Below are 16,561 nucleotides of genomic sequence, written 5' to 3'. Positions count from 1 at the left end.
TATATGTGTATATATATATATATATATGTATATATATATATATATGTGTGTGTGTATATATATATATATATATGTGTGTGTGTATATGTATATATATGTATATATGTGTATATATATATATATATATATATACAGTGGGATGCAAAAGTTTGGGCAACCTTGTTAATAGTCATTATTTTCCTGTATAAATTGTTGGTTGTTACGATAAAAATGTCAGTTAAATATATCATATAGGAGACACACACAGTGATATTTGAGAAGTGAAATGAAGTTTATTGGATTTACAGAAAGTGTGCAATAATTGTTCAAACAAAATCAGGCAGGTGCATAAATTTGGGCACCGTTGTCATTTTATTGATTCCAAAACTTTTAGAACTAATTATTGGAACTCAAATTGGCTTGGTAAGCTCAGTGACCCCTGACCTACATACACAGGTGAATCCGAGTATTTAAGGGGTCAATTGTAAGTTTCCTCCTCCTTTAATTTTCTCTGAAGAGTAGCAACATGGGGTCACAAAACAACTCTCAAATGACCTGAAGACAAAGATTGTTCACCATCATGGTTTAGGGAAGGATACAGAAAGCTGTCCCAGAGATTTAAGCTGTCTGTTTCCACAGTTAGGAACATATTGAGGAAATGGAAGACCACAGGCTCAGTTCAAGTTAAGGCTCAAGTGGCAGACCAAGAAAGATTTCGGATAGACAGAAGCGATAATGGTGAGAACAGTCAGAGTCAACCCACAGACCAGCACCAAAGACCTACAACATCATCTTGCAGCAGATGGAGTCACTGTGCATCGCTCAACCATTCGCACTTTACACAAGGAGATGCTGTATGCGAGTGATGCAGAGGAAGCCTTTTCTCCATCCACAGCACAAACAGAGCCGCTTGAGGTATGCTCAAGCACATTTGGACAAGCCAGCTTCATTTTGGAATAAGGTGCTGTGGACTGATGAAACTAAAATTGAGTTATTTGGGCATAACAAGGGCGTTATGCATGGAGGAAAAAGAACACAGCATTCCAAGAAAAACACCTGCTACCTACAGTAAAATATGGTGGTGGTTCCATCATGCTGTGGGCTGTGTGGCCAGTGCAGGGACTGGGAATCTTGTCAAAGTTGAGGGACGCATGGATTCCACTCAGTATCAGCAGATTCTGGAGACCAATGTCCAGGAATCAGTGACAAAGCTGAAGCTGCGCCGGGCTGGATCTTTCAACAAGACAACGACCAAACACTGCTCAAAATCCACTAAGGCATTCATGCAGAGGAACAAGTACAACGTTCTGAATGGCCATCTCAGTCCCCAGACCTGAATATAATTGAAAATCTGTGGTGTGAGTTAAAGAGAGCTGTCCATGCTCGGAAGCCATCATACCTGAATGAACTAAAGAGGAATGGTCCAAAATACCTTCAACCACAATCCAGACTCTCATTGGAACCTACAGGAAGCGTTTAGAGGCTGTAATTTCTGCAAAAGGCGGATCTACTAAATATTGATTTCATTTCTTTTTGTGGTGCCCAAATTTATGCACCTGCCTGATTTTGTTTGAACAATTATTGCACACTTTCTGTAAATCCAATAAACTTCATTTCACTTCTCAAATATCACTGTGTGTGTCTCCTATATGATATATTTAACTGACATTTTTTATCGTAACAACCAACGATTTATAGAGGAAAATAATGACTATTAACAAGGTTGCCCAAACTTTTGCATCCCACTGTGTGTATGTATATATATATATATATATATATATATATATATATATATATATATATATATATATATATATATATATATATATAGATTGTAATAGATATCCCAGCCACAAACAGACACGACACTACAGTTCAAAAACACACAGGTTTATTATACACTATATACAATTGGTTCCATGCATTCATGACTCCTCAGTCCTTTAATTCTCTCTTCGGCCGCATCCACTCCTCCCTTGCAAGCTCCGTCTTCTCCTGACTCCAGCTCCTTAAAGGGAGTGAGGCGGCCCCTTTTATCATTCCCCTGATGTGCTCCAGGTGCTTGATGATGGTCTTCTGGCAGCAATTCCTGGTGTGGTGGAAGTGCTGTCCTCCAGGGCTCAGGAACCATCCAGGCAGCCCCTTGGTTGGGCCATGGACCCCCACAGGGTTGAGCTTCCAAGCTCCATATCTGTGACCCTTGATGGAAATCAGGGGGTCTACCCTCTTGCGTCCAGGGAAGATATTGCCCTTCCTGGTCCTTCACTGATCCAGGCATCCCGGTGAGGCAAGGTCCCTGGCCACCTGCTACACTGCCCCATACCCAGCTGAAGCCCGTAGGGCGAAGTGGCCCGTCCCGTGAGGGCTGGTTTCTTTCTTGTGAGGAGCCGGTTCATAGGAGTCCACGGGTTCCTCCTGAAAGAGAATATAAAGATCCAGAGACGCTGCCCTGACGCCACTTCCAGGTGTCCTCCGCAACCCTATGCGGACACCGTCTCCAAGTATGATCAGTCCACTGGCAGAGCGCCCGTAGGAAACCCACACAGACACGGGGAGAACATGCAAACTCCGTGTGGCTTCCAGTTAAGGAAAAAAAAAAAACTGTTAAGTGCTTTGAATCTTAAAAAGCAAGTGAATAAAAATGATTGCAGAAGAAGTCTGTTCTATGAGCAGCGGTAATTGGCTACCAGTAAAGAAAGTGGCATGGATGGAGGCCTGAAGCCACTGTGGACACCAGTGCTTGAATGTGTTAACAGAGGAAGCCCTTCAGCCTTTTACCATCCATTTTCTGAATGCTTGATTAAACTTCAGAAACTCTGATTTTTAGCCCAAATGGTTTAGATCAGAGGTAGCTAACACTGTGCCCGTGGGTACTGGGTCGCCTGCAGGGACCACGTGAGTTGCCTACAGGGCATGTTCTATAAATAGCACTAGGCAACATGGAGCTCTGTCTAAAAATTGTATTTAATTGTGTTGCTGTTCTTTTTGAATCAATAACACTTGCATTGATGAAATGGGGGGGTAAAGTTCAATATTGTGTGCAAGACAAACCTCCATCTCACTCTTTGCTGAGACAATCAAATGGGCGCAGCTACGATGGGGAGCTAGACGCAGTTTTTACCCCCTAAAAATAAAGAAAAACGTATATTGATACGATAATATCATTAAAGCTGAACTGTGCAACTTGTATGTCATTCAGGAAGTCCGTACACTTAAAAGTAGCTCTCAGTTTCAAATAGGTTGGTGACCCCTGGTTTACATAAAAATAGATAAGTGTGTGCTTTCCAATTTCTAGTGTCAATTGCCAAGTTCATTGTAATATAAATCAAGTTTTTCTTTCTGTTGTGGCAGGCAGCTGGCGTCCATGTCCAGCCGGGATGCTCTTGCACACTATATTCAGGAATAGCAGCCCTGGACACTGCCTCCCCCTGGACACTAGATGGCTGCCCCCATGCACCCCCAGGGGTGGGGCAGTGCTTAAGGTTCCCGCAGGGCTCCCTGGGAATTGGAGTTGGGTGCAGCCCTGTTGGGTCCTGTAGGCAGCGCCAGGGAGTGCTGTGTTTGGAACTCCTGAGCCCGTATGGGCAGCATATTCATCACACCCGGAAGTGCAGCCGGAACTCGGTGATCAAGCACCTGGAGCACTTCCGGGTGAACTATAAAAGGAGCCAGCAACCACCACTCATCGGGAATCGGGAGGGAGAGGACAAGGTTGCTAAGGAGGAGAAGTGGTGCAAGAAGGGCGTGTTTGGGACTGTGTTATGGCTGGAGGGATTACGGGGAAGACGTGCCCTCCAGCTGAAGAAAATAACCAGTTTTGTGTTATTTTACACGTGCCTCCGTGTCAGTTTGTGCCGGGTCGGGCGCTATATAGCGCCTAATTCACAATGTGTAAGAGTACAATTCATTATGTTAGGTGCGTTTTGGTTGCACCGTAAGGCGCTTAGGAATAGGAATAGATAGATGTGTCTTCAGGTACCATCTTTATATCGCATTAACATTCAGTACATATGATTGTTGTGCGTAGTGAAAGGCTAACATAAAGTCGTTGCTGATGGTAACTTTCCAAGGTGTTTTATTGTTGTAAAGAAGCAGGTTACAAATTGTTGATGTATTTTATTAAGTACATTTTTGCAGATTTGTTAACTTTTACAACAACCTTATGGGTTAAAGGTATAAATGAACATTTCATTTTACAATGTACAAGTTAGTCTGTGACTGAACGATTCCATGTAGTCTTTCACACTACATTATAGCATATTTAAAATATATTACTGTAGACTATAGAAGAATTTCCTTAAATATACACACATAGCTAAATAGCCACGTACAGCATGTGGTCCAAAAAGACCTTACTATTAGTGGTAATATTACATGACTGTAATTTCAATGTTAATAAATATATATTTAATACTCTTATATTAGCAAATAGTGCACATGTATATTTAACACAAGAATTAATCATTTATAAAAAAAATAAAACAATACAGTTTGATTTCTCACTTTGCTGGTGGTAGTCTGATTACATGGAATTCCCGACTTGAGAGATTAAACCTCATATTTACAAACGATCATCTTGAGGCAGTGTTGTAATAAACGGGAGCTAAAAAAATGATCAATCAGGAAAGGGTGAGGGTCCTCTAATCACTGCCTCCGATGGTCAGAGATTAAAAAGACATTTTTTTCAAACATTATAAAGAAAGGAAAAACAAAATACTTGAACCTACTGACAGTGCATTGTAAGATCTCTTTAAGTCAAATGAATAATTAAGCAGTAAATAATGCGCAAAAAAAAAATAAATTTGAATGAATCCTCATGCCTATCTAATGTAAAATAAACCTGTTTAAATATCAGTGAATGTCTTGTTCAATCCACACGATTTTCCTTTGCTCCGCAGACACAGCACTTTCGATGCAGTTTGCCAGAGATTCTGTGGTGCTCCAGCTCTCCGGAGTCACAATGGAGGAAAGGCAGGACAGTTTGTCTAGAAGTGTTTCCGTCGTTCTTGAGCTTTCTAGCAGCTGGTCCTCCGAGTACCCATGCTTTTGCAGTTTGCTCCTATTAAAACATGAAAGCATTGCATTTCAGACTTAAAATGAAAATTTGGACACTTTTTAGCAGTTTGTTTGCTTAGTACTTTACATTGTGAAGACCAACTAAACGTTTGTGCAGCTGTCCACAGAGTTGACGGGTAACCCGAGGGCCACACACAGTGCAAGTGGACTGAATTGGTGACCTCATTGTTTATTCAGTAGTTCTTTACCCGCCATGTTCGATTTCTTGTCTAAGATGATCCAGAAAACTGACATTACTTACTTTTAAGTTAGTGTAATTGTTTTCTGTATACATGCTGTTTTTTTTATAGTAAAACATTATTGGCATACATTTTATAACAAAGTAATAATTGAGACAGTTCTTTCTAAAAATCTGCCATTATAACTAAAATATCTATCCATTTATTTTCTGAATCTGCTTTTTCAGTTTCAGATGTGTATGGAGTCAGAGACTACCCTGATATGCTGGCTGGTTTTAGTAGTCTGAACCAGATCCCTCTTAACACATGGGCACACAGGGCAGTTACCCAGGGACCCCATGCTAATCTATGTATGTTGTGAATTGCTGAGTGGTTGTGTTGGTAGGGGCCCCAGTGTACTGCTTTGCCCGGGGCCATATAATGCTGTTTAAGACGGCCCTGGTCTGAACAGGCATTTGTATGTTGATGGCCATGTCAACCTTCTAGCCAAATGTAGCGTGACACTGAAATGGAAAGCTGGTATGAAAGTTAAAACGCCTTAAGGTGAGTACGGAGTTGACTATAGTAAAAGATGGTGGTGTGGTGTAGAAGAGTTAGCATTTGGCCTTGTAGTACATGTGGCAGAAGAGTGAGAAGTACATTTCTTTAGAGCAGAGTAACGTGAAGTGAATTCCTAAAACATGTGGTGTGTGAAGTGGAGTAGTCTAAATAAATATGACAGGAAACCAAGATCGATCAATTGATTGATTGATCAGTCCTAATTATCTATATCTATCTATCTATCTATCTAATCCTGCCTACTATGGTAAAATTAAAGTCTCTTATCCTGCCTACCATACCAAGTTTTATCTATCTATCTTATCCTACCTACTATACCAAGTTCTATATATCTATCTAATCCTGCCTACTATGCTAAAATTAAAGTCTATCTTATCCTACCTACTATACCAATATCTATCTATCTATCTATCTATCTATCTATCTATCTATCTATCTATCTATCTATCTATCTATCTATCTATCTATCTATCTATCGCACTTAAGATCTGTGTGTGTGTGTGTGTGTGTCCAGTTCCTGTGATTGGGCAGTTTAGCATTGATAACGTGAGTGAAAGAGGGAGTGTGTGAGACATACAAGGAGGAGTAAAGGCGTAGGAGGTATTCTGAGAGTCCCCTTCAAAGACAAGAAGTATAAAAGTGGACTGAAGCTGAGAAAGGCATCTCAGAAGGACAAGAGTCTGAGAAGCAGATTCTGTTGGAAAATGCTAGAGAACAGGATGACTGGTGAAGATGGGTTCAGACACACGAGAATTTTGAGGAAAGGCACTGAAGGCAAGAGATATCGAATGTTTTTAATGTATACTATTACTTGGTTTTTTTTTTTTCTCCGGCCGTCTGGAGTTTTTATTTTTTGTTTTTTCTGTCCCCCCTGGCCATTGGACCTTACTCTTATTCTATGTTAATTAATGTTGACTTATTTTCTTTTCTTACTGTGTCTCTTATTTTTCTATTCTTCATTATGTAAAGCACTTTGAGCTACATTTTTTTGTATGAAAATGTGCTATATAAATAAATGTTGTTGTTATTGTTGTTGTTGTCATAGCTAGTAATTAGTAAAAATGCAGACCAAGATGGAGGTTAATTTGTGGACAGCAGATAAGTTCTTCTGTATTGACCTGCTTAATACAAATGGAGGCTGACAGTTGAGCGGTGGTATTAAAGGTAGAATGTTTATAGGGAATTTCTGAGGACAGTCTGACATTTAAGTTGTTTTTTTTTTAAATTGCATAAATGCCAAGAGCTTGGTGTTGGGTGATTTAAGTGAAACAATTTTTCTATATTGTATTATGCTGTATCAAAAAAATCTATGGTCTTATTGTGCAAAACGTGAGCATGATTTTGGCCAGAATGGCAATCCATCCATTTCCAATCCAGTTCAGTCGCAGGGAATATTCACTTTCAGGGGCAAAATAAAATGCAAGTGGTTTAAACTCTAGTGTATGTGAAAAATGTTGCCTGATCACAATTATCTGGTGGCTTTTATACAGCTGTGTAAAAGAAGAAACAACTTTCATTTGTTAAAAAAGAAAAGAACTACTTACTTAAGTCGTTTTGCATTCTTCTCTGAGGTTCCAACAAAAACAACAATAGGAAAGATTTCAGCTTTGTGAAGATGACTCACACTGTCAAGCTCAAGATCAAGTAGAGAGTGCATTTTCTGAAAGAATTACAAAGTTAGATTAGCAACAATTCATTTATCCTTCTCTGGCACCTACATTTGAATGGCATTTGGAAGTAAACTGCTTTCAGTGCTTCTTAATTTTAATTTCCTTGCACTGTTAGGAGCTTTAAAATAGAGCAATGAGAGAATTTTAATATTTATAGATGAACTAGGGGGCTTTGCCCCCTGCTCATTTTACTCGGCACACGCCTACGCTACTCGCCAGCAACTTTGCATCTCTGCTGCTCACGTATGTGGATTTCACTTTCACCAAGCAACAAATCTTTTAATTCTCATGGATACGTCTCTTCGTTGGGAAGAAACACTACTTTTCCCTAAAGGCAACACAAATTAGACGATCTACAAGTCTCCGACTTAAAGTTTAAAGCCAAATAATATCTACATACTTCTGTCTTATCATCTATGTCCATATATTTGATCTCTTTTTGCTGTTACCTTTTCGTCAATATCGCATTGAACTTTGATTGTTTGGAATTCCATCATGACAACGCAACATATACTGTAAACTGCCCGTGAGAAGAAGAAACACTACTTTTCCCTGATGGCAACATGAATTAGACAATCTACAAGTCTCCGACTTAATGTTTAAATCTGAACAATATAATCGATCTCTTTTCGCTGTTCTGTTATTTCACCGAGTAATAATTTCCGTTGTTTGCACTAATGCGATCTTTGCTATCATTTTTTTGAGACTTTCGAATTTTCCTACTTCCATTATCTCTAACCTGCTCTGCATGTGTACCATGATAATGTTTTTGAATACTTTACAACGTTCTACTGTGTCATGTACTCTTTGTCTTTTATTTCTGGCCCTGGGCGTGGGTAAATCTCTTGGCACAAAGTCTCGTCTCACGGGACGTGAACATGTCTCCCTGAGAAAATCATGTCTTGTCTCCTTCCAAGATTTTTTTTTTAATAATAGAGAGATTTGTAATTTGAGTAGCTATTTTACATAATTTCTACGTATAAGCATATGGCTTGCTGTTTTTGAGCACAAACTTGTTTCAGGTTGCATGTCATTTTGTGTTTTTAATTACGCCTTCTCTCTCTCTGTCTCTATATATATATATATATATCTATATATATCTCTATATATCTCTATATATATATATATATATATATATATATATATATATATATATATTATATATATATAGTATATATAGATATAAATAGATATAGACATATAGATATATTGAGATATATCCCAATGCAGTACAATCCCTCTTAACTGGCCTCGCATTAACCGGCCGACGGATTAACCAGCCTGTTAAAATAAAATATATTATATTATTATATTTTATATTATACTGTACTTATCTTATATGTATGTATTTTCCTTCTTTCCTGGAAGGTGAGAGGTATTTTAAAACCAGCAAACAACAAAACAGTGTTCAAATTAAATAAAGTGCAGTGTATCAAAAGTCTTCTTTAAATAAATAATCCATTAAAACGAGTGAATTAGTGGAGGTTAAAATCCATTAGTAAAAAACAAAGTCCTTTAAAAACAACGCAAACAAGGTTAAAACAATGGCTGGAAGTGGTCTTTTAAAATCCAAAGCATGGGGCCTTCTTCTTTCCCGTGCTTCTCCAACCGGGCTTCACAACAGGGGAGTCGCCCTACCTGCAGGTGCAACTGCCTTCCACACTGGCCCTGTAGCCCTCCAATCCCTGGCTACGTCGGGCTCCATCCGAACCGAGACTTGGGTTCTTTCCCCAGCGGCCAGGGTGACATGCTGGGGCTAAAGCCCCCCCAACTGCCGCTGCCTTTCGACAGCCAGTCATCTTCAATATCCGTCACTCCAGCCATGTGATCGCTCAGTTAGAGCAACCGCTTTATTCAGCATCAAGAATTCCCAAGGAACAATCGGTCACACATACCACAACCTCTCCCTAAGCCGTGAGTACGGCCATTATTTATTTAAAAAGTGGCCTTTTTTGGCTGTGGACCCACTACACCACACTGCCCAGTCATTGTACAAGAAAAAAAACACGTGTGCGAAATCGTGGATGAAGCCTTGTGGATATGGTTTCTTCAGGAACATCGAAGAGGTACAGTACATACCTTAGAAATATTTTTCAACATGAAAATAGGCATTCGTCGGATTAACCGGCCAAAACGGCAACCGGCCATGGGTCCAGTCCCGAGGTGGCCGGTTAAGAGGGATTGTACTGTGTATATATATTATATATATATATATATATATATATATATCTCTGTCCATATATATATATATATATATATCTATCTATTATATAATAAAATCTTGGGTTGAGACATGATCATCTCGGAGAGACACTTTGAAGTCCCGCGAGACTACTTGTGCGTCACGCCCTTCTTACAAACAATTTCTCAGAGACACTTTTACATCCCGCGAGACAACGAAGTGAGATGAAAGGACAGCTGCTGTACAGGCTTTTAAATGATCGACACACAGTGCAACAAACAGAACACGCAGCTCGGTAGCAGCAGCTGATCCATCCACATCCCCTTTTTTTTCTAGAATTTGCTTGAACATTCTGGTTGATTTTGCAACTTCTCTCATCACGCTAACAATCACAGTTCGTTTGATTGATATATTTGCGCTAACCTGAGACAGAGGCGGGGCCCTCCTCACTCACATGCCAGCCTCCGTTCGAGTCGCTCTACCTCGTGACATTTTGGAGTGTACTTTGCCTCTGCTTAGCTAGCACAGATACCCATTTGTTTAATGATATTTTTAGTTTGTCCTGTTTCACTACTACGCGGGTGGAGCCGCGCGGGATGGCTAGTTCATAATATAGAGGGGTTGGTGGCAGGATTGGCACTCCAGCTACTGTAAAAAAACAAAACTTCACAGTGTGTCACCGACTGCACTCGGGTCCCAATGCAGGTGGACTGTCATGTGGTGAGTGTGACAGTCAGCTCATGGTTCCGATCTCTCTCTCTGTATATAATATAGTTTCTGGCATGCTGTGCTCATGTGTGGAAATTTGAAATGTACTGTTTAAAAAATGAAGGGAACACTTAATCTAACACCATGTTATTGAAGCTTCAGGGATGTCAGTCTGTCCAGTTAAGAACCAGAAGCAATTGTGAATCAACTTCACCTGTTTTGGAGCAAACGAAAGTGACAACAGGGTCACTAGAGAGGCAACAGCAAGACTACCCCCGGAAAGGGAATAGAGGCCATAGACAGTTGCTCTCTCCTTATCCTCCCTGACTCTTCTCTAGTTTTGCGTTTTGCTAGTGTCCTTGTCACTACTGGTAGCGTGAGGTCGTTCCTGCAGCTGATTCAGGTTGCAGCCGTTGATGTCACTGACTGTCCCGCACTTCTCCCAGCTCCTGTCTCCTGGTATCTCTCCTCCATGCTCTTGAGACCTTCCTCGTAGGGATGTGCCATCCTGGAGGGGCCGGACTACCTGTGCAACCTGAATCGGCTGCAGGAACCACAAACATGGGAATCAAACACAGATCTGTGATTCTGCTTAGCCTGAATGCCGTGTTGAGCCGTGTCAGGCAGTGGCGCCTCTGCCAGCATACACATTTTATTTGAAATCTTAATGGCATACCTTTGCAATGGCAGATTCCACGGCTTGTTTTGTATAGCAGCTGTAGTAGCCGTGTATTCCTTTAACAGCCAGTATGTCTTTTGCCTTTTGCCTCTCTGCATAATCTGTTCCAGACAGGTTTTCTGAAAAATTGATCGTAGAAAACGAATTGGGAAATAATAACAAAAGATGTCAACAGTAAATTAAGTTCTTAGCAACTTTAATCTCTGCCACTAAAACTTTGTATGATTTTTAGCAAAATTGATTGATGGTTTAAATACTCTTTTGCTTAAGCAGCAGGTATTTGGGAACTACTGAAGACATGAAACGTCAAGATTAATTGATGAGGAATGCATGCATACTCTCATTTTAGATTAGATTGTCTCCAGTGGGAAATTTAAAAACTTTACAGAAACTCAGAACAAGAAATATATGGATAAAACAGAGAATCATGTGCATTGTGTTTGTCCTTCCAACAGATGGTTCATCGCAAACATTAACAGGGCTTTTACAAGTCCCGTAACAAATGGCGCATAACAAGGAAATTTTATAATTGCACGGTAACTGCAGTGGGTAGAAGTTGACAAAATACAACTCATTCTTGGTGGATTATGGGTAGTTTGAAGTTAGTTAGTTGAAGCCAAGGTCAAATGAACATGGATTGCACTATTATCGAACAATGCGCCGCAGTGAGGTTTCTTTAGCCAGACACAGTGAAACCTGCTGAAGTTGGCTCAGTATGGACGTGAAAACGGTAGGACTCAATGAAAAGTTTATAAATGGGTGGAAAGGTTTAAAGGAGAAAGAAGAACAAGGGAAACTCGAGCTGGTTGACTATCAGCATCACATACGCAAGCCCACATCAACGTGGCGAATGCTTTCACCAGAGAAGACTGATGGATTACGATTGATTTAGATATCCATGATGGATCTGCACATCACAGCCCATAACGACTTGGAGTACCACAAAGTTTTCGCAAGATGGGAACCCAAACATCTTACTGATCTGTACAAGCAACAGCACACAGAGGCTGCGACTTAATTCCCAAAGAAAATCCGAGTGTTCTGGAGCAGATTGTCGCCGGAGATGAGACATGGGTCCATCACCGTGAGCCAGAAAGCAAGAGACAAAACATGCCGTGGAGAACACCCGTCTTCTCCAGGAAAGACGAAATTCAAACGACAGCCCTCCACTGAAAATCCTTATGGTCCTATCTTTTGTGACATGAAGGGTCCGTTTCTGGCGCATTTTCAGCAACACGGATAACCGGTGACCAGTGCAAAGTGCTGTGCTGTCAAAAAAAAAAAAAAACGCACATCCTCATGCAGCGGCTGCAACGGTGGAGGCAATGCAACAAATGTGGTTTGAACGTCTTCAACTTCGCCCCCTTACAGCCCTGATCCAGCACCGTGTGTGACTGTCGCATCTTAGGTCCACTTAAGGAGTCTCTGGTGACGGTGCAGACCTGGATTTGGCTTCTCGCAAGGATTGAAGTAGTTAGTGGAACGATAGAAGAAGTGTATGGACCTGCAGGGAGTCGAGGTGACAGAACTGTTAGATTCATCTGCTCACAGTTACTGGTATTTAAGGGTAAGTTGCCTTTACTTTTTGATTCTCCATCGTAAGAAGGCCCTCAGTACCTCCACCCATTTGCTATGGTCATGTTGGTCTTGGCCTTGTTATTCTGAGGTGTATTGTGACTTGAAAGGCAGGTTTGTACACTCGTTACGTTTAATTCCATTCTGCCACCAAGCGTAATGCCTCGATCTCTACAGTCTGATTTTTTTTTCAGTTCCAGTGAAGCAGTTACTTGGCTTCATTTTCATTGCTTCTTTGTGGCCTGCTTAATACCATGTGCCGTACCTTTGCCAAGGTGTTTGGCTCTTCATCTCTCATACTCGTGATGCTGTGGAACTTAAACACATAGCAGCTACAGTCTGATCTTACCAGGCTTGCAGAGCGTGAACATGGGGTTCTTCTCCAGCTTGGCATAGATGATCTGGAAAATAATGTTTGGCAAGATGAGGACTGGGCGTAGAGCTGGTGGCCGGTGGGCAGTTACCAAGGTGTATGGCATCAGTGTAACGCAGTAGCCCTGTAAAGGCCACTGGCCATCCTGACCTGTAGGAGAAAGTTAAGAAAAAGTCATAATGAGGAGAGCATTGTGATGGTAGACTCCTGTGTGTCTAAGAAGAACGTAGTTTGCAGACAAAGCACTGCAAAGGCAAAAATTCTCGATACATCACAAAGCACTTGGGGACCATTTAAAGATCTTCCTGATGCTCCCCACAACTTCTAGTCAGAGGGGATGTCAACACTGATGGCTGCAATTGCTGATCATGTCACCTGAGTACGTCAATTTAGACAACTGTAAATCACAAGGGATGTCAAATTCGATGACTATCCAGCATGGTTTCACTTTTCTGTGCCATCGCAGGCTCATCCCTTTTTCTGACAGCAAAGAACAGGCTGCCTTGCGAAGTGAGTGCCTCTACAAAAGGGTTTATGGGTACAACGAGTTCAACCACAATCTCTGCCATATTTTTGAATTGTTATTTTTTTGATTCTTTCATGACACGTAAGACGCACAACATCAGACAGACAGACGTGCTTCTCTCCTGTTCGGAAACTCCTACGTTCCTTATTCCTCATCACTGCATTTTATGCTTTGTACTCCTTGCTGAGTGCTTATTGGCTGTCAGCTCTCATGCACACAAAGACGACTGAAGACGACATCCAACCTGTTTGAGGGGTGTGTTGCGGACTAGTCGGAGTCTGGCGCTGGTACAGTGCATCCGGAAAGTAATCACAGCGCATCACTTATTCCACATTTTATGTTACAGCTTTATTTCAAAATGGATTAAAGTCATTTTTTTCCTCAGAATTCTATACACAACACCCCATAATGACAACGTGAAAAAATTTTACTTGAGGTTTTGGCAAATTTATTAAAAGTAAAAAAACTAAGAAATCCCATGTCCATAAGTATTCACACCCTTTGTTCAATACTCTGTCGATGCACATTTGGCAGCAATTCCAGCCTCAAGTCTTTTTGAATATGATGCCACAAGCTTGGCACACCTATGCTTGGCCAGTTTCGCCCATTCCTCTTTGCAGCACCTCTCAAGCTCCATCAGGTTGGATGGGAAAGCGTCGGTGCACAGCCATTTTAAGATCTCTCCAGAGATGTTCAATCGGATTCAAGTCTGGACTCTGGCTGGGCCACTCAAGGACATTCACAGAGTTGTCCTGAAGCCACTCCTTTGATATCTTGGCTGTGTGCTTAGGGTCGTTGTCCTGCTGAAAGATGAACCGTCACCCCAGTCTGAGGTCAAGAGTGCTCTGGAGCAGGTTTTCATCCAGGATGTCTCTGTACATTGCTGCAGTCATCTTTCCCTTTATCCTGACTAGTCTCCCAGTTCCTGCCACAGAAAAACATCCCCACAGCATGATGCTGCCACCACCATGCTTCACTGTAGGGATGGTATTGGCCTGGTGATGAGCGGTGCCTGGTTTCCTCCAAACGTGACGCCTGGCATTCACACCAAAGAGTTCAATCTTTGTCTCATCAGACCAGAGAATTTTGTTTCTCATGGTCTGAGAGTCCTTCAGGTGCCTTTTGGCAAACTCCAGGTGGGCTGCCATGTGCCTTTTACTAAGGAGTGGCTTCTGTCTGGCCACTCTACCATACAGGCCTGATTGGTGGATTGCTGCAGAGATGGTTGTCCTTCTGGAAGGTTCTCCTCTCTCCACAGAGGACCTCTGGAGCTCTGACAGAGTAACCTTTGGGTTCTTGGTAACCTCCTGACTAAGGCCCTTCTCCCCTGATCGCTCAGTTTAGATGGCCGGCCAGCTCTAGGAAGAGTCCTGGTGGTTTCAAACTTCTTCCACTTACGGATGATGGAGGCCACTGTGCTCACTGGGACCTTCAAAGCAGCAGACATTTTTCTGGAACCTTCCTCAGATTTGTGCCTCGAGACAATCCTGTCTTGGAGGTCTACAGACAATTCCTTTGACTTCATGCTTGGTTTGTGCTCTGACATGAACTGTCAACTGTGGGACCTTCTATAGACAGGTGTGTGCCTTTCCAAATCATGTCACATCAACTGAATTTACCACAGGTGGACTCCAATGAAGCTGCAGAAACATCTCAAGGATGATCAGGGGAAACAGGATGCACCTGAGCTCAATTTGGAGCTTCACGGCAAAGGCTGTGAATACTTATGTATATGTGCTTTCTCAATGTTTTTATTTTTAATAAATTTGCAAAAATCTCAAGTAAACCTTTTTCACGTTGACATTATGGGGTGTTGCGTGTAGAATTCTGAGGGAAAAAATGAATTTAATCCATTTTGGAATAAGGCTGTAACATAACAAAATGTGGAAAAAGTGATGCGCTGTGAATACTTTCCGGATGCACTGTATGTCACGTTTCACGACAGAGGAGACCATCAACTGCCTCAAACTCGCTAAGATGATGTGAATGAGATCTGCAACTGAAAATCACAGGGGAAGTCGTGGAATGTGACAGGTTAAGTTAAGCTTTCTGTGTTTTTGGCTTTTTTTTGTGTTTTAGAAATTGTTTTTGCTGTTCTTGGACTTTTTGATCTTTGGCTTCATTATTTTTTTGTTTGGGGTGATTTTTGGATTGTTATTATTGTAAGTTTTGAATTTAGGTTCTTGTAATTTGCTATTTTGGACTGGTTTGGTTATTTTTGGATTATTATTTTATAGTTTGCTTGTTACACTTTCTAAATTGCCATGATGAGTTTTTGTTCCTTTTTATTTATTAGTTTTGTAGTTACTTTTAGTCTTCTTTCCATACCCCTTTTCCCACTTCTACTATTTGAAATGCAGAATTAGCATTTGACGTGTTTCTCATTGATTGTTTTTTTTATGTTTTATATACATTTCATGAATGAACTTTCTACACTGGCCAGGGTTTTCCAACGAGGTTTCCTACTCCTTTTGAATTTTTGGTGGCAAATCACAACACTGGAGAGGTGTTTTGTGATTTCAGAATGTCCGATTGTTACACTGCCAATCATTATTTCTAATCAAAGCAGTTCAGTGAGTGGGGAGCCACTTCAGCTACCACTAATGTGCAACATCCTCCTGGATGATGTGACAGCAGCCATTTTTGCGCCAGTACACTTGCCACATGTTAGCTGTCAAGTGGTAAAGGGGTGAGAGAGAGAGAGAGAGACAATTAGAGACAGTGGATGATCAGGTGGCCTGAGTGACTAGGCCGTGGTGGGCAATTTAAACAGGACATCGGGATACATCCTACACTTTTTACGAAAGATCCCAGGGATCTTTTATGATGACGGAGAGTCATGACCTTGTTTTTACATCTCAGCCAAAGGATGGCACCATTTTTACAACACAGCATCCCCATCACTGCACTTGGGCATTAGGGTCCACATTCAGACCACAGGGTAAGTGCCCCCTGCTGGCCTCACCAACACTTCCAACCCAAGGTTTTTCCTAGATGGTCTTCCATCAAAGTGCATTGTGGGCCCAGCCCAGAACACACTTAATACCAGGTGGTTG

General features: G+C 41.3%; 1 protein-coding gene across 2 annotated transcripts in view; it reads right to left on the bottom strand.

Annotated features, from left to right (window-relative positions):
- Positions 1-4,031: 4,031 nt before the first annotated feature.
- card14 (caspase recruitment domain family, member 14) overlaps positions 4,032-16,561 on the bottom strand; it is a 43,853-nt gene continuing 31,323 nt past the window's right edge. For both annotated transcript variants that reach the window (XM_039739989.1, XM_039739990.1), the window contains exons 19-22: positions 12,956-13,129; positions 11,029-11,150; positions 7,337-7,452; positions 4,032-5,038 (exon numbers count right to left, since the gene is read on the bottom strand). In XM_039739989.1, coding sequence (XP_039595923.1) covers positions 4,831-5,038; positions 7,337-7,452; positions 11,029-11,150; positions 12,956-13,129 — 620 coding nt within the window. In that variant the 3' untranslated portion in view covers positions 4,032-4,830. The remainder of the gene's footprint in view (positions 5,039-7,336; positions 7,453-11,028; positions 11,151-12,955; positions 13,130-16,561) is intronic.

Source organism: Polypterus senegalus, chromosome 17, assembly GCF_016835505.1.
Source record: "Polypterus senegalus isolate Bchr_013 chromosome 17, ASM1683550v1, whole genome shotgun sequence".
Taxonomy (NCBI): domain Eukaryota; kingdom Metazoa; phylum Chordata; class Cladistia; order Polypteriformes; family Polypteridae; genus Polypterus; species Polypterus senegalus.
This window is presented reverse-complemented; position numbering and strand designations above follow the sequence as displayed.